This window comes from Diceros bicornis, chromosome 7, assembly GCF_020826845.1.
Source record: "Diceros bicornis minor isolate mBicDic1 chromosome 7, mDicBic1.mat.cur, whole genome shotgun sequence".
In the NCBI taxonomy this organism is placed as follows: domain Eukaryota; kingdom Metazoa; phylum Chordata; class Mammalia; order Perissodactyla; family Rhinocerotidae; genus Diceros; species Diceros bicornis.
In genome coordinates this window covers 66289864-66317419 of record NC_080746.1, presented here as the reverse complement: position 1 = coordinate 66317419, position 27556 = coordinate 66289864, and the positions used below count along the sequence as shown (strand labels likewise).

The 27556-nt window shown below is 36.2% G+C and overlaps 2 protein-coding genes across 2 annotated transcripts; both read right to left on the bottom strand.

Moving 5' to 3' along the window:
* Window positions 1-5554: 5554 nt before the first annotated feature.
* Window positions 5555-6513, bottom strand: LOC131408114 (olfactory receptor 5P4). Its single transcript, XM_058544672.1, has one exon. The coding sequence runs from the start codon at window positions 6491-6493 to the stop codon at window positions 5555-5557; it is 939 nt and encodes a 312-aa protein (XP_058400655.1). The 5' UTR covers window positions 6494-6513.
* A 6934-nt stretch (window positions 6514-13447) lies between these two features.
* LOC131409135 (olfactory receptor 5P4-like) lies at window positions 13448-14386 on the bottom strand. The gene has a single exon (XM_058546296.1). It carries the CDS (start codon window positions 14384-14386, stop codon window positions 13448-13450), a length of 939 nt encoding a protein of 312 aa, XP_058402279.1.
* Window positions 14387-27556: the final 13170 nt, after the last annotated feature.

Below are 27556 nucleotides of genomic sequence, written 5' to 3'. Positions count from 1 at the left end.
CAATTTTTATTAAAAAATAAAGATACTAAAATTTTTATAAAGATTAAAGAAAACGTGGCAACTAGCACTTTATTCATACCATTTGAATGGAAACCATTGTAATTTTTAAGAAACATTTCTTGGACTATTGTGAACTTCTTGAAAGAAAGGCACATGACATATTCAACTTTGTTTCCTCAGTTCGTAATCTAGTGCTGGGAGTAAAGGTGACACTAAATAAATATTCATTGAATTAGAGTTAATGTTTAACCAACAGATATTTGTAGGATGCTTGCTCTGTACCAGACACTGTACTTTCAGCTAAGGATAATTAGTTCAACCTCCCACATCATTGCTTTCACCCACCCACTAAAGTTTCTGCAACTGCATTTCCAACTCTCAATGACCACTTGACTCTGTTTTTCTTTATGTCTCAGTTTCAGTGCCATTTCCCTAGTAAAGCCTACTTGGGGCCTCACAAATAAATGCATTTGCCAAATGATACATGAGGAATAGAGACTGAGCAAACAGCTACAGCCTGGGGTTTTCGGCAGTGTGGCAGGGTGAGTACATAGACGCTTGAGGTCAAAGATGACAAGGCAGCTGAGACTTGTAAGGCCAAGATCCTAGAGAGGAAAAAACTGTAGAGAAGCGAGCCTGAAATTCTATGTAATTTCTCATTAACAAATTTGACTACTCTCAAGTTGCATGTAGGCTGGCAAGATATCAAAACACCAAATGGAAATTGGCCTGTGGGAGGCTGAAGATCTTAGCAGAGATTTTGGCATTTTGCCACGCTGGTTTGAAAGAGTTTGGTAGATGGGCCGTTTAAGGTGGAGAGGACTCATAACATGATATGCTTTTATTTGAGAGTCCTGAAGGACCACTCCTTAGGAGGAGATGCTACATCCTAGAAATGAGGTCACACCAGAAATAGATCATTCCCAACAAAGCATAGCCCCCAACCTATACTGGAAACACTACCACCATTTTACTAGGATGCAAGTTCAGGAGTTATACTAACATGGAGACATCATGTTTCTTTATGGGAATGACCCCTTTGGGGATATATTTACACTTCCTTGAAGGAATCAATCCAGCGCTCTATCCTCCTGCTAGAATAAAATTGAATACTTTTTGAAAGAAGATAGTCTCATCTAGAGCCTCTACATTTTTTATCCCTATTGCTTGTCATTCCATTAAAAAAAAATGACAAGATATGCCAACAAACAGGACCAAATGAATAAAAACCAGATACTTCAAAATAAATATTAAAAATATATCAAAGAAAAATAGACGAAGAGAATGAAGAATCACACCAAAGAACGGAATACAAAAAAAAAAGAAAAAGAAATAAAAAGAATCAAGTTTAAATCTTAGAAATGAAAAATGAAAAGAAGGATTGCAGAAAAGAGGATTGGTAAACTGAAAGATAGGTCAGTAGAAAACATACATATTACAGGATGTAGGAAAAAATTATCAAAAATACAAAAAGAGTCTGAGAGCTATATAGGAAATTGTGAAAATATCTGACATATGTGTAATTGAAGTTTAAGAAAAAAGGAGAGGTAGAAGAAATTTCTGAAGAAATATTCAGTGATAATTTTCCAAACTGGTAAAAGACCACGAGCTACAAATTCAAGAAACTCTGCAAATTCCGAACATGATAAATGTTCCATACACAACCATGTGTATGGAAATCATAAAGACACTACAGGAATCCAAAAACAAAATAAAATGTTAAAAGCTTCCAGGGGGAAATAAAAAACATATTCCCTTCAAAAGAGAGAGAGAGAAAAAAAGACTGATAGCTGAACTTTTTGAAAGAAATGATAGAAGCAAGAAAACAATTAAATCTTAAAAGTGCTCAAAGTTTTTAGCTGGTAACCTAGAATTCTACCTCAAATAGAAATATCTCTCAAAAATTAAAATGCAATAAAGACTTTTTATGACCAAAATATTGTTAAAAATCATCACCAGCAAACCTGCTTTAAAAGAAGAAAGAATAGTTAAAGCAAAAGGAACATCAATGCTGGTCTAGGCATAGTGTTAAAGAAAGGTGTGAAGGGCACCAAAAATAATAAACATACAGGAAACTAGCAGAGATCTGAGAGGTGAGGGAACAGTTTTGAGAAATAGGTAAGAAATAGAATTGGTCTACATCAGGAGGTAGATGATGATACTGACACCACTGCCTGCAGCTTCAGATTAAAACAGGAACGAAAGAAAGAGTACTCTCTTGCAGAATCTTTTCAGATAGCAATTTTATTGAAGTATAATTTACATACACACAATTTAAATATCTGGGTTGATGACTCTTGACAATTGTATGCACTTGTCTAACCACCACTCCAATCACAATATACAATGATTTCCTCACCACTAAGAAATTACCTCTTGCCCCTTCGCTTTGAATCTTCTCCAGAACTCTGCTACAGGTAAGTGTTTTACAGAACCTGAGAAACGTCAATGACTTTATAAGTCCCAATCCACTTCTGAAGAAGAAAATTTTCCTGAAATTTATATAGACTGAGAACCTTTTAACAACCCAACAGTTTAGGATCTTTTACAATTTCTCCCAGTTCAAATCAATGCCTTCTAAATTGCATCTTACAATCCATAGTAAACAGGAACCTTCAAAAAAAAAATCTTATGAAAGGAGTTTTTGAGGATACTCAAAAGGATAACCCCACAGGGATATCCTTGATCCTTATTTTTTGACACACTATTGGGGGAAAATGCTTTTTACTATTCCTAACATTCTTCATCCCTCTTTTGGAGAGACATCCACTAGCATAACACAACTAACATCTCTCTAAGCCTTCACTCCTGCTCTCCTAGAAGGTGTAAATTACCTAATGGTAAGTTTGGAGGAGAATCTAATATCTAATGCAATTGCATTAGTTTGTCAGGGCAGCCATAACAAAGTACCACAAACTGGGTGGCTTAAACAACAGAAATTTATTGGCTTACAGTTCTGGAGACAAAAAGGTCAAGATCAAGGTGTTGGCAGGATTGGTTCCTTCTGGTGGCTGTGGGATCTAGCTGTTCCATGCCACTCACTTAGCTTCTGGTGCTTTGCTGGTAATCTTTGGAATTTCTTGACGTGTAGAAGCATAACCCATATCTCTGTCTTTATTTTCACGTGACATTCTCCCTGTATGTTGTCTGTGTCCAAATTCTCCCTTTTTTTAATACGGAGATCAGTCATATTGGGTTAGAGGCCTGCCCTACTCCAATATGACTTCACCTTAACTAAGTACATCTGCAACAGCCCTATTCCCAGATAAGGTCACATTCTGAGGTACTGGTGGCTAGGACTTCAACACATGAATTTTTGAGGGACACAATTCAACTAATAGCAGCAATCCCAGCCCTTCTTCTTCCCCCTTTCTCCTGGGAGTGAGCCTGCTCTCAGTGCTCTTGGCTGCTCTTGAGCATGCTGGAAGCTGATGGGTAAATACTTAGTCTCACTGGGGAGACCTGAGTGTTTCCAGTACTGCCAGTGACAGAGAAGGAAAGAGTGTCAAATTCTGGAATCAGAGCACAAAAACATGAATCCACAAACATGTGCCACATTCTCAAATATCAGCTCTTTCATTTGCACAGGAAATATTTTGCTCTCGCATATACCATCTCTTTTTGTCGTTTCCTCAGTTGATTTAAAACTTGGGAGGGGAAAATGACTGCTAATGTATATCCTCTCCAACAAGGACTATAGCAGTGCCACACCACACCCTCTACCTCTGGGTGATTGAATTATTTAAATCCCATAGAATGGAAATATGAAGGAAAAATCTCTGCATGGACTTATCGTAATCAGTTAGGGACTCTTGAAGCCCCTACACAAAAGAGACTTAGAAAAGAAAGAAGTCAATATGTGACATGTCTTCCGTCTGAGAAAAGGTAAGAGATGGAGGAAGGCAGACTATTTTGATGGGTGTACAGTGAGGATCGTTCCAAATTTGTTGGAGTACTAGACCTTAAAAAGAGTTGCCATTTATTGAGAAAGGAACAGAGGATAAGGAATAGTTTTTGGAGAAATATGATAAATTCAGTCGGGGCACATTGAGTTTGAGAGTCTTGAAGAAAAGCCCAGTGAAAAAGTTTATCTGTCCTCTAAGGAATGTTGTGTTTGGAGATAGGGATACTGTCACCACACAGAGGTGGCAGCTGAGTTCATGGGAGAAGATGAAGTCACCCAAGGGGACCATGGAGGATGAGGAGAAGGGCACAGGGCTGAGGATGAACCCTGGTGAAAGGCAAAGTATAGGAGGAAAGAGGAAGAGAAAGACTGCTAGAAACAGACAATGAAAAACTTCAACCTCCAGAGTGCACACCAACTCTAAGATGGCCCTTTCCAGACTGAAGTCACACCTTTGAGCGCTATCTATTTGCAAAGGGCCATGTCTGTGCTGTCTTTAGCCCGAGAATTATTGCACAGTTGGGATTATAGGCCCATAATTGATGCAAGTAAAGAGGTATGGATGGGGAAACAGGACCAGAGAAATTCCACAAAGTGGCTTCCAGACAGAAAGAGAGGTTTCTTTGATCTGGTCAGTGAAGAACCCAGGAATAGGAGGTCAGTTTGTAAAGTTGTCCCTCCAAACTGTCCCAGAATTTGTCTGACATTATTAATATGCTAATAATAAAATATATTAGATAAAATATAAATCATTGTGAAAGGGGTACAGGAAGCAGGGAATCCATTTAGAGGCAATTCCCATATTCAGACTGGATCATAAGCACCTTCAAAAAGGGCAGTGGAAAAAGCAGTGCAGTGGAGGCCTCCTTGAGAGACATTACAAAATGTGTGGCAGATATATTCTTTGCCTCAACCATAATTTCGTGCCTCCTATCTATCAACTATTGTTGAAAGAAAGTCCCACTGTCCCAGGGTCCCACTCCAAAGAAATGTCAGCTTCCAAATCCTACCCTAGTACTCATCTGGCAAGACTTAACGTTGTGAGAAGAGTCAGCTGAGAATTACAGTTTCTTCTGTTATCTGGGTTGGATCTCTTAATGGCCAAATAGAGGAATCGTGATCTTTGCTCTGGTTGAATAAAGTGAAAATAAAAGGAAGCTTTTCTAAGACTCTAACATCAATGTTTCCAAAAGTTTAAATATCCATTGACCAAGACAGGGCAGTACCTTTAAAGAAAGTGATCTGAACTGCCCGACTTCTCGATAGTACCATCTGTTACACATCTATTGTGGACAAATTCTTGTCCCAAATGTTATTTTACAAGATGGAATTCAATTAAATTTGATCTTTGGCTGGAAGATAACTCTATTTAAATAGGACTCTATAATTGGTGAATGAGGTTTTTAAGTAGAAACTATTTTCCAAAGGCATTCTTACCTTGAAAAATCTATATTTAATTTGAATCCAGCAGATATCCGAAATTAATGATACATTTAGCTCTATAAATGAAAGTAAGTATTGATTCTTTATATTTATAGGAGTTCTTCACTATAAAAGTGATAAAGTTAATGATACATATCATTAAGATATCCAGCACAAATTTTCCTCAAATCATTGGTTGGTTATTTATGGATTTATATCTGATTTAGTTCAGGAAAACCAATGTCTCCTAGCCATTAGTTTGCTCACAGCCTCTTTCACCTCCTTGTTTCTCAGACTGTAGATGAGGGGGTTCAACATGGGGACCACCACTGTGTAGATCACAGAGGCCACTTTGACCTGATCAGCTGAATAGCTCGATTTGGGCATCACATAAACAAACAAAACTGTCCCATAAAACAAAGTGACTGCAGTGAGGTGGGAAGTGCAGGTAGAGAAGGCCTTCTTCCTCCCCTCAGTAGAGCGCATATTCAGGATTGAGTGGAGGATGTAGCTGTAGGACACAATTATGGTGAACAGTGTGCTTATAAGGACTGATGCAGAAGAGATGGCAGGAGAGATTTCAGCAATATAAACGTGGCCACAAGAGAGCTTCAAAAGTGGGAAGAGGTCACAGAAAAAATGGTTGATTTTATTTGGCCCACAGAAGGATAGATTCATCAAACAGCCCGTAAAGCATGAAGCGTTCGTGCATCCACCCAGGTAGGAAGCCCCCAATAGGAGGAAGCAGACCAATGGGGACATCTGTGTGGAGTAGAGCAGGGGAGAGCAGATGGCCACATAACGATCATAGGCCATGGTGGCCAGCAGGAAGCACTCTGTAGTCCCAAAAGTGACATCAGAGCCAAGTTGGGCTATACAGCCAGTGAGATGGATAGTAGTTCTTTCTCTTAAGAAACTGATAAGCATGATTGGCGTGACTGATGTGGAGTACCCAATGTCCACAAAAGCCAAATGGCTGAGAAAAAGGTACATTGGGGTGTGAAGTTGCGGGCTGCTTTGGATTAAGATGATTATGCTAATATTTCCCACTATGGTAACTATATAAACTCCTAGAAAAATCACAAAGAAGATGGCACATAGTGTGGGATTATCTGTTAATCCCAAGATAATGAACTCTGTCACTGTTGTATGGTTTTCAGTCTCCATCTATCCATTTAATGATGCCTATTCAAATCAGAACCAGAGGAGATTAAATTGGCTGAAATGACCCCAACTTTAATGTATATAGCTAAACATAACTTTAAATTTGTAATGTATATACCTAAACACAATCTTATAAGTTTTTAAATGATAAATTTTCCTCACTTATGGAATACTTTGTGCACACAAATTTTCTTTTCAAATTCCTCAAAAATATTAAAATTGAAGACTTGATTACCTTAAGACCCAACTATTTTACTCCTATTTGTATATCATGTGTCTAGGACATCTGTAAAAACAATGTTTACAGCAATATTGATTGTAATAACATAAACTGTAAATAACCTAATTGGTCATAAGAAGGCCAGCTCTTGGTTTTCCATCACCATCCCAAATGTGCCTCTACCCTGTAATCTCTGTCTTAGTAAATTCTATCTCCAGTTATCCAATTGATCAGGACAAAAAATATGATGTTGACTTTGACAGCTCTGTCTTACTTGATCCTTTTCCTGAAATAAAAAATAAATCACATCTTTAGTTATAATAATTGATACCAAGGACTAGAATGTGTCCATGTTCAAAATGAAAAAGCCAAATAGAATTTTTACTATTGTTATGAATTAAACATCCACGATATTTTGCAAATTCTTCCAGGGCTTATCTCCTATACTATGCCTTTTCATACTTATGAGATTGTGTGAAGCAATAAGAAGAGTCTAGGTATTTTTATGGACTAGGATTACATGAATAGTGAACCGAGACATTCGGGGACCTGCAGCACATAAATTTTAGCTTCATCCGTTCTGTTAAGCAACTATAGGGAAATAAGAAAAGGAGGCATATGACAGAGAAAGGGGGCATAGTCAGGGAGGTATGGATAGAAGTAGCCAGCTAGGAAAAGCTAGGGAATTAGATTGAAATAAAGATAAGCATTTCAGAATAATATTCCCTTAATTCATAACAGAGCACATGATCAAGGCCAAGGAGAATATTAGTTACATTCAGTCATTCCCATGGCTCCTCCAATTTAAAGACCAACATATTCTTAGGAATAATTTGCTTTTTCCTCAAGAACCTCTATCCGAAGAAGAATTAAGAAAACATACACACATAACTATTAGCAACCATGCATATTTTACTCAATGTTACATGTGAATTGTGACAGCAGTATGCTACAGTACAAATAATACTAGGATTATGTGTCTGAATTCTCAAGTTATGGCTTTTGTGACTAAAAAAAGACCCAAATCTGAAATGAATTTTATATTTTTAAAGAAAATAGATCTATGAAAGACACAAATGTTTTCAAAGTTGGATAGAAGTGCCAGCATGGAAAGCAAAGTGAGGTTGCAGAAATATCATTGACTTTGGAGCCATGCAAACCTGAGATCGGTTTCTAGCTCTGCCTCTCACTGTCTATGGAATCATAGGCAAGTTACGATAACTTTTTGATCTTTTGTTTCCTTACCTGTAAAAAGGAAATAATAATACATACCTCACATGATTCTTGTGTTAAATGATGTGATGGTGAAAACACCAAGCACTATTTACACAGCAAATAAATGCTCAATTAATAATAATTTGCTTGAAATAATCAACTTGTAACTTCTGGTATATACGAGAGAATCAAATATTTCCATATCCTCAAAAAGGAACAAGTATGAGCTAGTGACACACCCACTTCAACACTAGGGATAGGCTCCAAGGAATTGTTACTGTACAACAAAGCTGTATTTAAGTGATGTTAGTGTCATTTGAGATAAGGCCCAAATCACTTGCTTCACTTGCAATTACAAACTAATTGCCTAACTTGTTTTGCAAAACTACATTGAGAATCCATTGGGATAGAGAAATTACATGTACACATCTATTGGGACAGATGAATAACATGCAAACATGATTATGTAAAAATATATAAATGAAATATACTCTAAGGTTCCATTTATTTTTTAATTAAATAAAAAAATTGAATGTTTCAATTTAATTAAATTGAAAAAATCATAACATTTTACTATCATTGAAGTTGATTATTAGATCAACACAACTAATATGGCAGTGACAATTTGTGGCATTTCTGAAATGTGACTATATTCAATGGTGCAGGTTTTCATGTTACCTACGTTTACAGATAATTTGGGTTTACTAGTACAGTTTAGTTTACAAACATGCATCCAATGGAATTGAAATATTATTTTCAACATAGTAAGTGACACATTTTTAAAAACTCACGTATTTTCCACAGATGTTATAGATTTGTCCTAGGACACTTGAGATAAACACCATGCTTGTCAGGGGTAGACATTTCTCACACACATGCTCTTCCCTCTCCCCATTGCCAACTCTGATCGATCCTCCAACATGTATGCTTTCTAATAAAACAATGAAACTCACACTAACATTTTTCTATGACCCCACCACCAACAGCTGCCACATTGCCTGGCAGGTTGTCAAAGATACATGGTCACAATTGACTTTGGTTGTGTTCTTGAACCATGGCCACAAAGCAGAACATTCTCTGCGTTGAAGGTAAGGTTCCGTTGAATCTGGGCTTGAATGAGCCCATCAATCAATAACCTTTAGAACAAACCTAAACCTAATAATCCACACCAGGAGGATCTAACAGTTCAAACACCTCAAGTCCAACAAATCAGGAAACGGACATGCTGTGAGATTCCATCTATCCTAGAAAGACACAATTCCTTTAGGTTTTAAGGAAACCCGACTGTGGCTGATGAATGATACAAATAGGTAGCCATTGATTCCACAAAAAGACCCCAGATCACATCTGGGAGAATTAAATTCCTTTCACCCCTGTTCTCCTCTTAACATTTTATTCACACCATTTGATTAGTACCCATTATAGTTGAAGACCTTGCTCTTTCCCTGGTGTGAAGGTGCAGTGTTTATGACCAGTTATTTGTGTATCCCTCTTCAATGGCACAGTGCTGGCAATATAAGAGGCACTAAACAAATGTTTGTTGAATTAGTGTTAAACAATTAAAAAAATTTTTCTATGTATCAGACACTGTGCTATGATCTAAAGATAAATAAATATTCCCACATCTCTGTCTTTACTCAACTACAAACCATTTTATGATTGTATTCATCACTCTACCCCCTTCCAATGGAACACTAACTCTTAGTTGCTTTAGGTCTCGGGTTTAAATTTATTCCACCATTGAAGCCTCCACTGATACCATGGACTAAGTCATATTCTCCTGGTGAACAGTTTCAGAGAACCCTGAAATATGTTTTGCAGTTATCACACTTTTAATTATAATGGTACTGGTGTAAATAATTGCTTAATGTCTTTTTTGCTACTGTCCTACAACTTCCATGAAGGAGGGCTCATGTCTTCCCTGTTCAACACTTTATTCTTAGAACACTGCAGACTTCCTAGTACATAGGAACAGTACTAAATGTATACATTTAGTACATAGCAGTACTAAATGAATGAATGAATAGTGAATAAATGAATGATCTACTTAAAAAAATTTATTTTGTTGTGGTAAGAACCCTTAGCATGAGACATCCTCTTAGGCTTTTAAGCACACAATACAGTATTGTTAACTATAGGTAAAACATTCTACAACAGATCTCTGGAACTTACTCACCTTGCTTAACTGAAACTTCTTGCCTATTGATTAGCAACTCCCCATTTCACTCTAACCCCAACCCCTGAAACCATCATTCCACTCTTGAGTCTATGAATTTGGCTAGTTTATATACCTCAAAAAGTGGAATCATGCAGTATTAGTCCTTCTGTGACTGGCTTATTTCACTTAACATAATATCCTTCAACCTCATCCATGTTGTCACATATTGAAGAAATTCCTTCTTTTTTAAGACAGAATAATATTCCATTGTACATATATACAAATTTTTTTTATCCATTTATTTGTTGATTGACATTTAGGTTGCTTCCATATCTTAGTTATTGCAAATAGTGTTGCAATGAACATGGGAGTGCTAATATCTCTTTGAGTTACAGATTTTAATTTTTTTAGATGCATATCTAGAGGTGGGATTATTGGATCGTATGGTAGTTCTATTTTTAATTACTTAGGAGTATAGTGTTTTCCATAGCAGCTGCACCATTTTGCATTCTCAGAAACAGTGTACAATAGTGTCCCCTTTCTCCACATCCTCACCTACATTTTTGACTTTTGTTTTCTGATAATAGCCATCCTGACACATGTGAGATAATATCTCATTGTGGTTTTGATTTGCATTTACTTGATGATTAGTGATGTTGAGCATATTTCCATATACCTGTTGGCCATTTCAATGTCTTCTCTGAAGCAATGTCTGTTCTAGTTAGCCCATTTTTTAATTGAGTTATTTGTTTCTTGTTTTTTGTGGGTTTTTTTATAATTTTTATTTATTTATTTTTTTCCCCCAAAGCCCCAGTAGATAGTTGTATGTCATAGTTGCACAGTCTTCTAGTTGCTGTATGTGGGACGCAGCCTCGGCATGGCCAGAGAAGCGGTGCGTCGGTGCGCGCCCAGGATCCGAACCAGGGCCGCCAGCAGTGGAGCACGCGCACTTAACTGCTCTAAGCCATGGGGTCGGCCCTGTTTTTTTGTTTTTGAGTTGTGTGAGTTTCATGTATATTTTGGAAATTAACCCCATATCAGATATACGGTTTTAAAATATTTTCTCCCATTCTGTAGTTGCCTTTTGACTCTATAGATTGTTTCCATTGCTGTGCAGAAGCTTTTTAGTTTGAGGTAGTCTCATTTGTCTATTTTTGGTTTTGTTCCTTGTGCTTTTGGTGCCATATCAAAGAAATCATTGACAAGACTAATGACATAAAGCTTTTTTCCTATGTTTTCTTCTAGGGGTTTTCTTCTTACAATTTTAGGTCTTCCATTTAAGTCTTTAAGACATTTTGAGTTGATTTTTGTGTATAGTGTGAGATAAGGTTTCAATTTCACTCTTTTGCATATGGATATCCAGTTTTCCCAGCACCATTTATCCTTTCCTCACTGTGTATTCTTGATGCCCTTGTCTTAAATTAGTTGACTGTATATGCACGGGTTTTTTGGCTCACTATTCTGTTCATTGGTCTGTATATCTGTCTTTATGCCAGTACCATACTGTTTTAATCACTGTAGCTTTGTGATATGTTTTGGAATCAGGAAGTGTGATGTTTACAGCTTTGTTCTTCTTTCTCCAGATTATTTTGGCTATTTGGGGTCCTTTGTGGCTCCGTATAAATTTTGGAATTCTTTTTTTCTAGTTCTGTAAAAAATTCCGTTGGGATTTTGATAGGGATTCATTGAATCTGTTTTGGGTAGTATGGATATTGATATTTTAACAATATTAAGTTCTGACCCAAAAAACACAGGATGCTTTTACATTTGTTCTAGTTTGGTTTAATTTCTTTTATCAGTACTTTGTAGTTTTCACTAAACAAGTCTTTCATTTCCTTAGTTAAGTTTATTCCTGGGTATTTTATTCTTTTTGGTGTTATTGTAAATGGGATTGTTTCCTAATTTCCTTTTCAGATAGTTCATTGTCAGTGTACAGAAATGCAACTTATTTTTGTATGTTGACTTTGTATCCTGCAACTTTACAGTTTCAGTGTATGTGTGTCCTTGAGTCTAAAGTGAGTTTCTTGTAGACAACATACAGTTGGGTCCCAGTTTTTTATCCAATCAGCTACTCTGTGTCTTTTTATTAGAAAGTTTAGTCATGGGTAGAGAGAGGGAAAGTGTGTGGGCCTAGGGTTCTGGTTTCTTTGGAGTAGAGGGTGGGTGATGGCATGGGATTTTGCAGCCTCACTCTTTATTGGTGAATTTAAAACATCAGAGTGGGAATTTAAAGCACAGGAAGAGAAAAAACAAGATGACCAAATGGTCAGTTACCTAAGGATCCTGGGGATGGGGGGCAGCCTGGCTCTGTATCTAGTCCTGTGGCTGGCAATGCAATTATTCAAGATAGCAATCTTTGAAGTGGATGCCTCAGCAATCAAAGCTTAAGTCACCCACTTGCATTACAAAAAAAAAAAAAAAAAAAAAAACCTTCTCAGGGCTTACAGTCTTACAGTATATACCTAAAATAAAGTAGTGACAGAAGTGGCAATGAATACCTTCTTGAGAGATATTATAAAGAAGGATCACAGGTATATTCCATGCCTACATCAGCCTGGGTGTCTTAGTCCATAATTTCAAGCCCAGTTAATACCAACCAGCTTGCTGAAAGAAAGTTACACTGTGCCCTAACCACCACCCCTCACCACTCCCCAATAGTGTTTTTTACCAGTCAAAGGCTTGTCTGCAAAGGCTCAAAGACAATCCTTTCCAGACAAACCTTTGAGTAGTAAGGAAAACTTACGGGAACTCTCAAAGGCTAAGCCTTCAGAGTTCCTTCTTTGTTATCTGGATTGAGTCTCCAGATGGCAAAACTGTGGAATAAATTCTTTCGGTCTGCCTTAGATTAGGTGGGACTGAAACATTTCCAAGACTTCAGCAACCCTATTTCCAAAGATTATGATAACCCTGTATAACAGAGGCCAAGTCTTCAAGTTAAAGTGACCTGTACTGACAACACTACCATCAATTGCATTTCCATTGAGTATGTCATGCTTTCCAAGATGCTAATTTATAAGATGATATTTTAAAAATATATAACTTAGCAGAAAAAAAAAGAAAACACTCTCTAATCATAGACTCCCTAAATAATGAACAAAGAAGAGAAAAAGTGAAACTATATTCTCCAGGTATCCTAACCTGGAAATGTACACATTTAATTTTAACCCAGCAGATTTTCATGAAAATGATATATTTTGTGACTCTAGAAAATTATAAATTAAAGTTGGCATTAATCGACACACTGGCATTTTATATTGAAGATAGTTCTTCACACAAAATGATAAAGCTAATGGAAGACAAAAACATCCAACATATGTTCTCAAAACTATCATTTTGCAGTTTCTGAAATCACATTGAATTTCCTTCAACATGACCAGTGTGTTTTAGCCATCAGTTTTCTCATGGCTTCTTTCACCTCTTTGTTCCTCAGACTGTAGATCAGGGGATTCAACATGGGGATCACCACTGTGTAGAACACAGACACCACTTTAATATGATCTGGTGAATGGCTTGACTTCGGTATAACATAAACAAATGTGACTGTCCCATAAAACAAAGTGACTGCAGTGAGGTGGGAAGTGCAGGTAGAGAAGGCCTTGTGCCTTCCCTCAGTAGAGTGCATATTCATGATCGAGTGGAGGATGTATAGATATGAGACAACTATGATAAACAGTGTGATTACAATGATTGACCCAGCTGAGACAGCAGGAGATATTTCAGCAGCATAAATATGGGTACAAGAAAGTTTCACTAATGGTGGGAGGTCACAGAAGAAGTGGTTGATTTTATTTGGTCCACAGAAAGTCAGGCTCAGTAAACAGCTGGTAAACGATGAAGCATTCACACATCCACCCAGATAGGAAGCTACCAATAGGATGATGCAGACCTTGGGAGACATGTGTGTAGAGTAGAGAAGTGGGGAGCAGATGGCCACATAGCGATCATAGGCCATGGCAGCCAGCAGGAAGCACTCAGCTGTTCCAAAGATAACGTCAGAGCCAAGCTGGGCTATGCAGCCAGCAACAGGAATAGTAGTTCTCTCTTTTAGGAAACTCACAATCGTAATAGGTGTGACTGATGTGGAATACCCAATGTCCACAAAGGCCAAATGGCTGAGGAAAAGGTACATTGGGTTGTGAAGCTGAGGGCTTCTTCGGATTAACATGATTATGCTGATATTGCCCAATATGGTAGCAACATAGATTCCCAGAAAAACCACAAAGAAGATGGAACAAAGTGTGGGATCCTCTGTTAACCCCAAAATAATAAATTCTGTCACCATTGTGTGGTTTCCAGTCTCCATCTTGTTTGGAATGATGCCTATTAAAATAAAAACCAGTGGATATTAGAATAAATTGAATGATCTCATAATTGTATATTTACATTTTGTCTATTAAAAAAATCAAAATGTAGATCTCACTTTTTCTCTAATGTTTACATTTTACAAAATGTTTCCAAACACATTTACATTATGCCTGATTTGAGAATATTAACGTTCATTGATTAAGGCCAAAGATACTCACAAAGGGACCAATGACTCAAATCAGAACAGTTAGCACTCACATTTACATCGTTTGACCAATTCAGGTTGTTGAATGAACACTTACAACAATGATTTTTTGAGAACCAGAATGGTTAATGTGATTGACCTTATGCTGGTGTTTAGCATATCCCATTTGCTTCTATTTCTTGGCCACGTTGGAGACCTCAATTCCCAGCCCCCTTGCAGTTAAATGAGACTGTGAACAGTACATGCCAATGGTATGTCCCAAAGTACATACTGGGCTACGTAGAGAAAATGTAGTGTGTCTCTTTGGTCAAATTAAATTACAGCTGGCAACTTTCTCTTCCTCTTCCACAGTAGCATATTATGCATGATACAACTATAAGATAGTGGTACTTCCCTCCAGCCTGGGATTTGAGGGAATATGGAGAACAGAGACTATACTGGAAACATACTTGAAGTGAGAAATAAATCTATGTTGTGTTAGACCACACTGAGTTTCCAGAGTTAATTTGTCAGAAGAGCATAACATCACCTAACCTGGTTAGTATAATTACAGATTGGCTGTAAATGGAGGCTGAATGCAGAGTTTAATCCTGAGAGCAAATGAAAAGTAAATCTGCTTCGGATCATTAATTGTACTTTAGGTACTGTATAGACCTAACAAAAAATACATTTCATAATCATATATGATAAGATATACATTGGAATATGTTGATAAAACGTCCACACGCTTATATTGTGCCAGCCACATGAAAACGAGAGATTAATACATAAATGGAAGGAATATTGAGAAGTCCTTTTACTTAAAAAAAGTTGAGTAGGTTTAATCATAAGAATGTAAAAATTAAAATTAAAACTAAAGCAGACTTCCATTTTAAGCAATAATGCGAACATGAAATATCCTAAAATGTTTTTAACAAAATACTTGGATAAACAGCTAACTGAGATATCAAAAAACATATTCAGAATGCAGAAGTGAGTTTTCATTAATAAAGGAAACCTACACCCACCAAATAATGTGAGAGATGATAATCAGCAAAATAAGCTGAAGCAGAACCAGTCTCCAGAACTCAGGACGTTGTGCTTTAATAGCTGTCCAGGCGTTGGAGATAAAAGTTTGGGACCACGCAAACTGGAGAGTTGAAACTGAGACTCTCCCGCTCTATCCCACATATCTACTCATAATTCAAGAAGCCTTGCCTTCAACCTCAGTGGAATGGTAGTCTTAAAAATATCCTTTTACTAGCCAAATGAGATGAGAAGAATTTTCTGTCTCCGCCTAGTCCCTAGGAGAAAGAGAAAAAAACAAAAAAGATAAATCTCCTATCCTAAGAAGTAATTATAATTTTTTTATGCTGATATAGGTTTTGGATTTGAATGTATACTCCTTGTTTAGTATAAAACTCAAAACTCTGAATTATCATAAAGTAGTCATGCATTGGTAGTAATATAGGGTAAATTACTGTAATACATTAAAGATAGGATATATTAAAGATGTATCTGTGATAGATTAAAGATGAATGCAAATTTTGTTCTACTATTCACATTGAGGGAGGAGTCTAATTCCCCACCCTCTGGATTTAAGCGAGACTTAGTAACTTGCTTGACAAGCAGAAATGATGTTCTAGGACTTCTGAGGCTAGGTCATAAGAAGCCTTGCAGCTTCCTTTTAGGATTCTTAGAATGTTCATCCTTGGAGCCATCCCTCTGGGAAACCCAGCTGCCATGCTGTAAGAAGCCTAAGCCACATGGAGCAACGATGTGTAGTTTCTCCCATTGACAGATACGGCTGAGCTCCCAGCAGGTACCTAACAGCAACAATTAGCCAATCCAGCCCAGGCATGTGAAGGAAGACCCCATGTGGAAAGTGGATTCTGCAGCCATGGCTGTCCCAAGTGATGCCACATGGATCATAGCCAAACCACCCAGATGAGACTTTCCCAATCCCTGATTCATAAAATTACAAGAAAAAAATAAAATGATTCTTGTAAAACATGTTTTGGTGTAGTCTATCAGCAATAAGTAACCAAACATTGCCTAAAAGAGCAAATGCCAGTACTATCTGGAGTGATAGATCTTCACCACAACTTTCAAAGGATCCCACGCTGATAAAGCCACACCAAAGATAAATGCATAGTTCAAAATTACCACACACAGGAAGAAATGAGCCACCATGAGTAAGGGTTAGTACAAATAAGAAATAAATAATTATTCCCTAAGATTTCAGATGACAGAATTATCTAAAACAGAATACAAAATAATTATGATCATATGTTTAAAGAAATAAAATATAATATTAAAAATCAGAGAAAAGCTTAAGATACTAATTAAAAATTTTATAAAAAATGAAAGAGAACTGTTGGAAATGAAAAGTATTGTTCTTTAATTAAAACTCAAGGAATAGTTTAAATAGAAGATTAGACACAACTTAGAAGAAGAGTAACCAGGAAATAGATGTGAAGATATTGTTGAGAAAACAGAGAGGCCAAAAAAACCCAAAAATGAATAAACGAAAGAGACATTAATTTAGAAGATAAAATGAGAGGGCTCATTTTCACATTCAGTGGAAGTTTCAGAAGAAAAAATTAGAAAGAATAGGAGAGAGGTGGTTTTTATAATTGATAATGGCTGAGAATTTTTGAGAATAATGAAGAAATATAAACTAATATTTAGCAAGCATAACTAATGACAAGTAGAGTAAATGAAAAGAAATCCTCACATAGTACTACTGAAAAAATAACAAAGATAGAGAAAAAACATTTAAATAAGCCAATGATAATAGATAGTTACCTACAAAGGCATGACATTTAGACTAACAGCAGACTCTTCATCAGTAACAATAGAAGCCAGAAGACACTGAAGTAATAACTTCAAAGACTTGAGAGAAAATAATGACCTAATAATGACCAGCAAGGTGAGCTAAAGCAGAACTGCAGTTGTCTGGAGACATTTGCCAATCTGTAATTCAATAACTAGAGGTAGCTTGAGGAGAATAAATAATGGAAATAATTGCAATATTTACCACAAACAGAACATCACTAAAAAAATTTCTAAATCAGTGAAGAGAGAAGGAAAATGAACCAGAAGGAAAGTCTTTATACACAGGAAGGAATGGTGTGTAAATACATTGGCAAATACGTGAAGAAGTATAAATAAACATCGAGTGCATAAAACAATAACAATAATGATTAATTGGGGGGTATAAATAATGATACAACTAGACTTCTGGATTGTGATACAGCATGTAGCAGTTTAGAAGAACTCACTCCATCATAATAACAAGTAAAAAGCTGAACAAACTAAAAAACCAACAACTCATCTTAATCCACTAGACAAGTGATGTCATAGGGCCAACCACTACTCCCAAAACTGGAGATACAGACAAGCAGATACAGAGAATCACAGCTTATTGGAGCAGAAATCCACCAGCAGAAATCACCACAGAAACCAATACTCGGGTAGGAAAACAGGAACTATAATTGATGAATTGCTTGAGGCTCAGTGTGGACAAGCCTGAGAGATAAAAACTCCAGGTGGGCCCACTCACAGGGGGGCCTTCACAGGAGCTCTACCTCCAGGACCTCTACCAAGTCTTCACAGTGAATATCAGAGAAAAATCCCCCAGGACTTCCGATAGGGGGAGGGGAAAAGGAACCATTTTGAAATATGCCAGAGAATTCTGTTCTTCTTAACAAGGCCTATCCTCAGGAGAAACTATTTGACCAGAGCCTAACCTACCTGAGGGAAGGGAAATACCCTAGACTTTCATATTCACCAGCATGTAGTGAGGTGTCTCAACTCTCTGCTGGGATGATGTCAGAAAAGGCTGACTAGGAAGCTGAGACTTTCATCTGTGCCAGCCCTCCTCAGGCCTCACTGTCAGTGGAGACCATGTGGGGAACCTAGACTTTTATCTCCACCTGACAATAATAAGGCAGGCTCTTCCCCACCAGAGGAGTGTCAGAGGAGGCCAGCTAGAACAGAAGATTTAAGAAAGTTCCAGAGTCTCATAACATAATACCCAAACTCAAAGATTCAATGAAAATCATTCATCATAACAACAACTAGGAAAATATCAACTTGAATAAGAAAAAACAATCAACAGCCACCAACACTGAGATGACAGAGATGTTGGAATTATCTGACAAGGATTTTAAAGCAGCCACCATAAAAATGCTATCATAAATACGATTGAAATAAAAAAACAGAAAGTCTTAGCAAAGAAATAGAAAATATAAATAAGACATAAATGGAAATCTTAGAACTGAAAAATATAACTCAAATAAAAATCTTAGTGAATGGATTCAACAGCAGAATGGAGGAGACATAGGAAAAAATCAGTAACATTGTGGCTAGAAGAAAAGAAAGAACCCATCTTAACAGTGAGAGAAAATAGACAAAAAATAAACAAAGACTCAGGGAACTGTGGGACTGTAACAAAAGATCTAACATTTATGTCATCAGAGTCCCAGAAAAAGAGAATAAAAGGTGGGGCTGAAAAAGTATTCAAAGGTATAATGGCTTAAAATTTTTCGAATTTGGCAAAAGATCCAAACTACACATTCCAGTCGTGTGAGAGCAACACACAAACAGAATAAACTCAAAGACATCCACATCAAGATGCATCATAATCAAATTTCTGAAAACTAAGGATAAAGAAAAAATTTGAAAGCAATAAGAAGGAAATGACACCTTATCTATACTAGAAAACTAATTCAAATTATAGCAGATTTCTTATCAGAAACCATGGAGGTCAGAAGGAAATTTTTTAAGTGCTAATAAAAGAAACAGGCCATAAATTTTATATCCAGCAAAAATACCTTTCAGGAATGAAGAGGAAATTGAGACATTCTCAGATGAAGGAAAACTAAGAGAATTGGTTACCAGTAGATCTACCCTAAAAGAATGGCTAAAGGAAGTTCTTTAAACATGAAATAACTAATAAAAGAAAGAATCTTAAAACATCAGGAAAGAGAAAAGTAAAACAGGAAAAGTGAAAATACAGATAAAAACAATACATTTTTCTTCTTCTCCTAAGTTTTCTAAATTATGTTTGATGAGCAAAAATTATAACACTGTCTGACGTGGTTCTCAATATAGGTAGAAGAAATGCTTAAGACAATTATAGTATAAATGGAGGAGAATAAAGATACAAAGAGACATAAAGAGAGAAAAGGCTTCTACTCTTCACACCCATTCATTCATATGATCATGCCATAGATTTTTGTGATTATTAAGTTTACTAACTTCATAATAACAACTTGAAACATCCCACTCTTTCAGTATCACCTACAGGTCTATTATTCAAAATTTATTTGACCCCACTGGCAGCACCAATCATTGATAAAACTGTATTTTCACAGTCCAGTCTCCATCCCCTGTTAGGTCTCCACATCCCTTATTACCTAGCTAGGATTTCACAAACCACCATTACAATCATTTCTATGGTTACATCTCAATTTGCTTGCTCTTCATCTGTTTTGTTCTCAACTTTAACAAAAGTGACTTCTGGCAAAATGCAATTCTCAGCTTACTTTACATCTGTACTCTTAGATCAAACTGTGTCTTTAGAAAAATACACAAATATGTTGACTGGTCTTACTTTAAGTTGTGACCACAAACTTCGAGTGAGCCTACATAGAGGCCCAGTTATATGATATTTTCCTAGTAAATTTACTCTCTTATCCTTCCATTCTATCCTGATATTTGATAAAGAGTTGGTAAATTGTGGCCTAAGGAAATTAGAAAATTTTATCATGATTGTATATATCATTGATAACTAAGCTTTAAACTAGAACCTATATTTCTTTCCCTAATTGATGAATACAGTTGAGTAGCACACAGCTTCCAGGCAATTGTCCAAAAACAAGAAAATCAAATATCAGAATGCACACTTAATTCATTATATCTTGGAAAAATCCAAAAGGCATAAATTATTTTTTATTTAAAAATATTTATTTAGCATTTTCTATTAATCAGACACTCATGTAGGTACTTATGAGTTTCTGCTAAATAACAGAACACTACCCTCATGTATCATACATTCTATTGTGGAGGGCAGACAATTCAAAAAGAATGGAAAAAAGAAAAGTAAATAAGCAATAAAATTTTAGACAATGGTAAGTGAAATGCAGAGAATTAAAATAAGGTGATCTGATTTAGTCTCTGTGGCTAATTTTAAATTGGTCAGGAGTTACCTGTCTGTGGAAGGGGCATTTAAAATAAAGCATAAATGACACAAACAAACCAACCATGCTAAGATAGAGAGGAGGAACATTACAGTGTAAACAGCCAGTGCAAGGGCCCTGAAGTGAGTGACAGCTTTGTACATTTGAAGAACAGCAAGCCAACGTGATAGAGTAACACAAGATTAACTCAAGAACTAGGTAGAAGCCAGACCGTTTATGGCTTTGTAAGCCATGATAAAGAGTTTAAACATAATTCTAAGCGCAATGAGAAGACAATGGAAGTTTTAAACAGTATGTCTAATTTACATAATAATAAGATAACTCTGGCTACAATTTAGCCCAAAGGGACTAAATTGTAGAGTATGAGAATTAACAGAAAGACCTGTTAGTTTGTAGTCCAGGTGCATATGGTACCGTCTTGGGTGGCAGTAATAAAGATTGAGAACAGTGGACAGATCAGGGAAATAGTTAATGTGTTTGGGGCCGGCCCGGTGGTGCAAGCGATTAAGTGCTCGAGCTCCACTGCAGCAGCCCGGGGTTCGCTGGTTTGGATCCCGGGCCCGCACCGATGCACCGCTTGTCAAGCCATGCTGTGGTGGCGTCCCACATAAAGCGGAGAAAGATGGGCATGGATGTTAGCCCAGGGCCAGTCTTCCTCAGCAAAAAGAGGAGGAGTGGCAGATGTTAGCTCAGGGCCGATCTTCCTCACAAAAAAAAAAATAGTTAATGTGTTGGAGGGGAATTTGTAGCTGAGACAAGAGAAATGTGAAGATGATGCCAACAAAGAATTTTTTTACAAGGAAGGAGCTCAACTAAAGCTGCAACTACCTTAGTTTTGAGGTCATCCCAGCATCCCAGCTTCCCAATAAGAAATAAGCCAGACCACTGGAAAAGCAAGTACAAAACAATGACAAGAATCAGCAAGTATCATCAAATCAATAAAACTTTGAAATATCAAATAATATTTCGGCCGTACTATCAAATATCAGAAGCCTGCAACTTGTGGGAGAAAAAATGTCAGTTTTTAAAAGGAACCGAATTGACCATGTACAGACTCCTGAATTGCCAAATGGAGTATTTGCTACTTTTTAAGAGATCTCAACGTTAAAAAAATTTTTTTACAAAATATACAGGTAAATAATTATCAGTACCCTATTCTTAGTCAACCTTACAATGAAAAACTTGTTCTCTATGCAGTGATGATTACACCAGTATATTTAATCAATTTTTCATATGAATTAACTTGATAAACTAATGTAAGAACACAAAATCTCTGGCTTCTTTAATTAGTCCCAGGATTGTGTCCAAGGTTTAAAAGACATAAATATGAAACAAACCTTATATTTTTATAAGAAAATATATACATGAAAGACTCAAATGAATTCAAAATATGATATGAGTGTCAGTATGATATGGAAAACATGGCATACAGTGCTACAATGAAAATAAAATAAGATTTCAGAGCCAAAAGCTCTGGGGATAAATTCCAGGTCTGCCACTTACTAGCTAGGTGATCTTGGAAAAGTTGCATAACCCTTCTGAAACTCAATTTCCTTATTTTTAAAATTGAGATAATAATATTTACCTTGCCTGGTCGCTGTGTTAAATGAGATGATATATGTTAAAACACCTGGCAATGGATGGCAATGAATAAATAATCCATAAATGAGAAACTACTTCAAATATGCAACTATTAGCTTCTACTACAAATGCAAAAGTCATTTATAAGTCAATAACAAAAAATGAATGTTGTCTTCTGGTCAAATATTATGATGGGGACAGACTCCAAGAATCATACCTGTACAACAGGGCTTATTTATGCAGGATTTAAGACCATTTGGAATATAAGACCTTAAGTACTTCAGCATCAGATATGCACAGGTTTGCTGACATCCTATTGAAAATCCAATGGGAGAAAATCCATTGAGATTGAAAAAATTAGGTGTGTTTATGTAAACCCTACACCATTATGCTGGCTGAGATGTTCATCAAGCTCTCAGGGGCTTCATTTATTCTCTTCATTATTTGTATGTAGGTATTAAAACTGCATAAATCTAATTAGTTTTGAAATTTGATTTGGACCAACATAATTAATGTGGCCTATTCTTTGCTCATCTGTAGTATTTCTGAAAAGCAGCCATGACTGGGTGTCTGGAACTCTTTTCTTGAGCTCTGTCCTGTGATTCATATTTAGTGGCACCTTAGGGACCTGCAGGAAAAGCCATGATGCTTTTCTCTGTGTGAAAGTGACCCATGATTTAGTTCAGCCTTGGCATTTCCCACTTATCATATAAATCCCCCCCCAAATACTGGACTCTTTAAACAGACAGAGATGAGTTATTGAAGAATCTTCTCCCTTTCCCTGCCCCATATTTATCTCTATCCCAACTCCCCCTTCCTAGGTAAGCCAAGAATCTCTTCCTTGTTTCTGATTTCCACGTAGTTTTTCGTAAGTGAGTAATTGTTTGTATTTTCTAAAATTGCTTTTTTTTACTCAAAAAATTTTTTTAGATAATTCCATGTGAGTACGTACTAATCTGCTTCATTCTTTGTAAGGATTCATAGTATTCCAAAGTATTGAATCAGTATTTATTTAACAATATCCCTACTATTGCTTCATTGTGCTTGTACATCAGTAGTTCTCTTGGATGTACTCTAAGAAGTGGAATTACTGGATCAAAAAGTTTACATAATTTAAATTCTAATGGATACTTCCAAATTGCACTTAAAGAAAACACATCATTTTTAAAAGGGTGTTTTACGTTAATAATATATTCGATCAAACTTACTTTTTTGTTGTTTATTGCACCTACCAATTTCTGAAAGTCTTGCATTATGATTGTGGGTTTTTCAATTTCTCATATTCCTATCAGATTTTGCTTTAAATATTTCAACACTGAGTTATTAGGTATATGAATGATTGAGACTGCTATAACTTCCATGTGAATTATACTTCGTATTTTTATAAAACCTTTAAAAATATCTGTGTCAATTTACATCCCACCAGCAGTATTTGAGAGTACACATGCCCCCATTCCTTAGTTAACCTTTGATATTGTCAAATTTGTTCGTTTGCAACAAACAACATGATCTAATTCAGTTTTCTATTTACCATGTTTTCATTGTTGTTTTTTTGTTGTCCTATCATTATTTGCTTTAGTTAGATTGAATCGAGTTTCTTTGTACTATTTTTAATCCAATAATATAGACTGTATGCATCTTATTTATATTATTCTAATAGTTATAACTCTTCAATGTTTACATTTTCTACCAATTCTGGAATTAATTTGTTTCTATATCCTACCTTCAATTTAGAAAAGACAAGCGTGCCTTTACTTCTATCTCTTCCTTCTCTCAGCACTCTCCATCTTTTGTTAAATGATTAGGAAATTCTGCTATAAACTACTATTTTTGATCAACAATAATTTAGACTAATAAATTAGTTTTATTTGTTCCTTTCATCACTCCTGCTTCTTGTGTTGTCACGTGTCCTCTTCTGTTCTCTCTGTCTTCATTCAGAAAGATACGCTTGTGAGTAGTCATTATTATTGTTAGTACTGTATTTTGTTGTTGTTGTTCTTTTGAGTTGATTCCAACTACCAGCGACCTTATATATATCAGAGCGGAACCCTGCCCGGTCTCTTTGTGCCATCCTCTCACCTTCCAGTGCTATATCAGACAATGCTCCACTGCTATTCACAGAGGTTTCATGGCCAATTTTTTTGCAAGTGGGTGGCCAGGTCCTTTTTCCTAGTCTCTCTTGTCTGGAAGCTCTGCTAAAACCTGTCCACTATGGGTGACCCTGCTGGTATTAGAAATACCTGTGGCAAAGCCACAGCATGAAAGCTGACAGATGGGTGTTGTGGTTTCCTAACTAGGAAACGAACCCAGGCTGTGGCAGTGAGAGCACCGAATCTTAACCACTAGACCACCATAGTACTTTAGACTTGGTTAGATTTACACATATTTTTACCAGTTTTTTTTCCTTCTTCATCATTGCCTCTTACATACCTCTCCTTCCTTCTGGATGTAATTTCTTTCTTCTGATGTGATTTCTTCATTCAGTGGCTCTTTCAAAAATGGTATGCTGATATTAAATTCTTTCATGTGATTTTCCCTAAAAATATCTTTATTTCACTCTTACCTTTAAACAATCATTTAGCTGGGCATAGAATTCCAAGTTGATATTTTTACTCAGCACTTTGAAGACGTTATTTTCTAGTTTCCATTGCTACTGATAAATCAGTTGTCAGTCTAAAATATTTTTGATAGGTAAGTTGTCCTTCCCTCTCGTTGTTTTTAAGGACTTCTATTTGCCTTGGTGTTATGCAGTTTCACAATAAATTGAGGCTTTATTTTATTTATCTTATTTAGGAGTTTTTGTTATTGGATATAAAGATTAATATCTTTCATTAGTTCTGAAAAATTTTGGCTATTATGTTTTTGTAACATTGCCTGTCCACTATTCTCTCTACAATCTCCTTCTATCATTACTATTAGACATATGTTGGACTTCCTCACTCTGTTCTGCATATGTCATAAATTATTTTTCATTCTGTGTATCTGTTTATCTCTCTCTCTGTGTATAATATTCCAGGTAATTCCAAAGATCTATCTTCTAGCTCATTAATTCTTTCTTCAGTTATATATAATCTACTGTTTAACCTATTTTTTCTGAGCATAGTTTTTATTTCTAGAATGTCTCTTTGGTTTTTTTCCCCCCCTAAGTCTCTGTGGTCTTTTCTTTAAAAAAAATACTTCCTTTCTTGAGTTTCATATTCTTATACTTTTTAAAAATATTAACAGATATTTTATAATGTCTATTAGACCATTCTATTTTCTGAAGTTCTTAATGGTTTAAATCTAGTCTTTAATGTATTTGCTGATGTACTCTTGGTTTTTTCTGTTTGTTTTTGTTACTGTTGTTTTACGATTTTAAATCGAGAGCACATCTTTCTTCAGTGGGGTTTTATCTATGTTACTCTTGTCTAGCCTTAATTGAGAGTATGTCCTCCCAAATAAGTTTTGTTCTTTATTTCTGTCAGCTGTCCTCCATTTCACTAGCTCAGGATAAATTTTGATGCAAATTTCTCAACTTGAAGGTTTACAGATGAGGAAAACAGTATAATTTGAACTCTAAAGCCATATTTGGTGCAGACTTGGTTCCAAAATTCAAAAGATGTAACAGTCTCACAGATGAAAAATTGATTTTATACTGCCATGACAAGCAACACTTCAATATATCCCTTTCTGCAAGCAACTACAATGTACAATTATTATAATTTCTAGAACTCTGGGAGGCTTAGGTAGCTGACCTTATGGAAACTTAGTATCCCAGAACCTGGTATACTTTCCCTGAAGATGAAAGATTTTAACAGCAAGGGGATCACCATTTACACTCTAAAGAGATGAGATTACCCAAGTCTTTAATGACCAGCTTCATATTGTGAAAGAGTGTGTTGATATATACTGATAGTTATGTTGTGACATGCGTTGAGTTGAAGGAATAGGCAAGGTCCCATCACCTTTCTGTGCAGCAGCCAATAAAAATGCGCCACTCTCACATGACAAGGGAAAACTCATCATTTTTCATTTTAGAGTCAAATTTCTTTATTCTATAAAATTGAAACCAACAGTAGGTCCAAAGCTCAAAAGGCTCTGTGCTTTAAACGAGCCTATAGGCCTAACTGAGGCTTGTCAACCATGGTGGCACATCCCAGGCCCACGCTCAGTCTTCCTGTGATTTTTACATTAGTAGCACACAATATATAGACAGAATATAGTGAATTTGGAGTGGAGGGCCATATTCCTAGTCAAATTGCTCTGGAAAGTGATTGATAAAATATAATAGAACCTTCAAGATCACTTTTCATCAAAGGAAGAGTGACACTTTGATTATAGCTTAGACTTTGATTGATTACCTCTCCAGGCTGATACCAGTCCCCACACCCACAGCCAAATTTTTTCAGCTTCAAGATTAAAGTATTTGTGGATAAAGCCTCAATCAGGGGTTTGAGTGTCCTTATTTCCATAAGGCTGCAGTCTTGACTATTTCCTAAATTGGAAGTTCTCACGGATTTTAGTTTTTAAAACTTCTTTGTTTTGCATTTATATTATTTGTATGTGTTGTGTTTTTATAGATTATTTTGTATAAGGAAAAAGTTGCCACAAAGAGGTTAGGGGCTTCTGGTTTGACATTTTCTGTTTGGCGCAGGTAATTTGTAAAAGTTGACAGAAAAATTTCATATTCCTGTGTGATCATAGATGGCATTGGCCAATCCACAAGCATTGTTCACACACTGACCATGTGCCAAGAACTCAGCCAGGGCTGAGGAAGACTTGCACGTAATCAAAGCAACCTCCCTGGGCCACATCATTTACCAGGTGTAGAAGCAAAGGAGACTTAGTGTTTGCCTTCATATACAAAAAATGGTTAGAGAATGCAGATTTACAAATGCCCCAGTGGACAATGTTTTAAATCACTGTCTAGTAGCATGACACCTTGAATGTGGTACCAAATTATCCATTCTCTTCTCTCCTTCTCTAATACATACCTATAACTATCCATTTACATTTGGAAAATAAGAGAAAGAAAAATGTTAACTCATGAATTGTCTCCAAGCATGTAGGAAATTCTACCTTTCCAAACAAGGATAACTTTGATATTCAATCCTTTTATAGAACGTGGTAACCTGTACTAAGAAGTAAGTAATGTTTGAAAATATCTCAAACAACAATCACTTGGCTAGCCAGATACACTCTGGATGAAGCAACATAT

What these genes read in the sequence shown, in the direction of transcription:
- LOC131408114 (XM_058544672.1), bottom strand. Translation starts at nt 6,493, where the DNA reads ATGGAGACTGAAAACCATACAACAGTGACAGAGTTCATTATCTTGGGA.
- LOC131409135 (XM_058546296.1), bottom strand. Translation starts at nt 14,386, where the DNA reads ATGGAGACTGGAAACCACACAATGGTGACAGAATTTATTATTTTGGGG.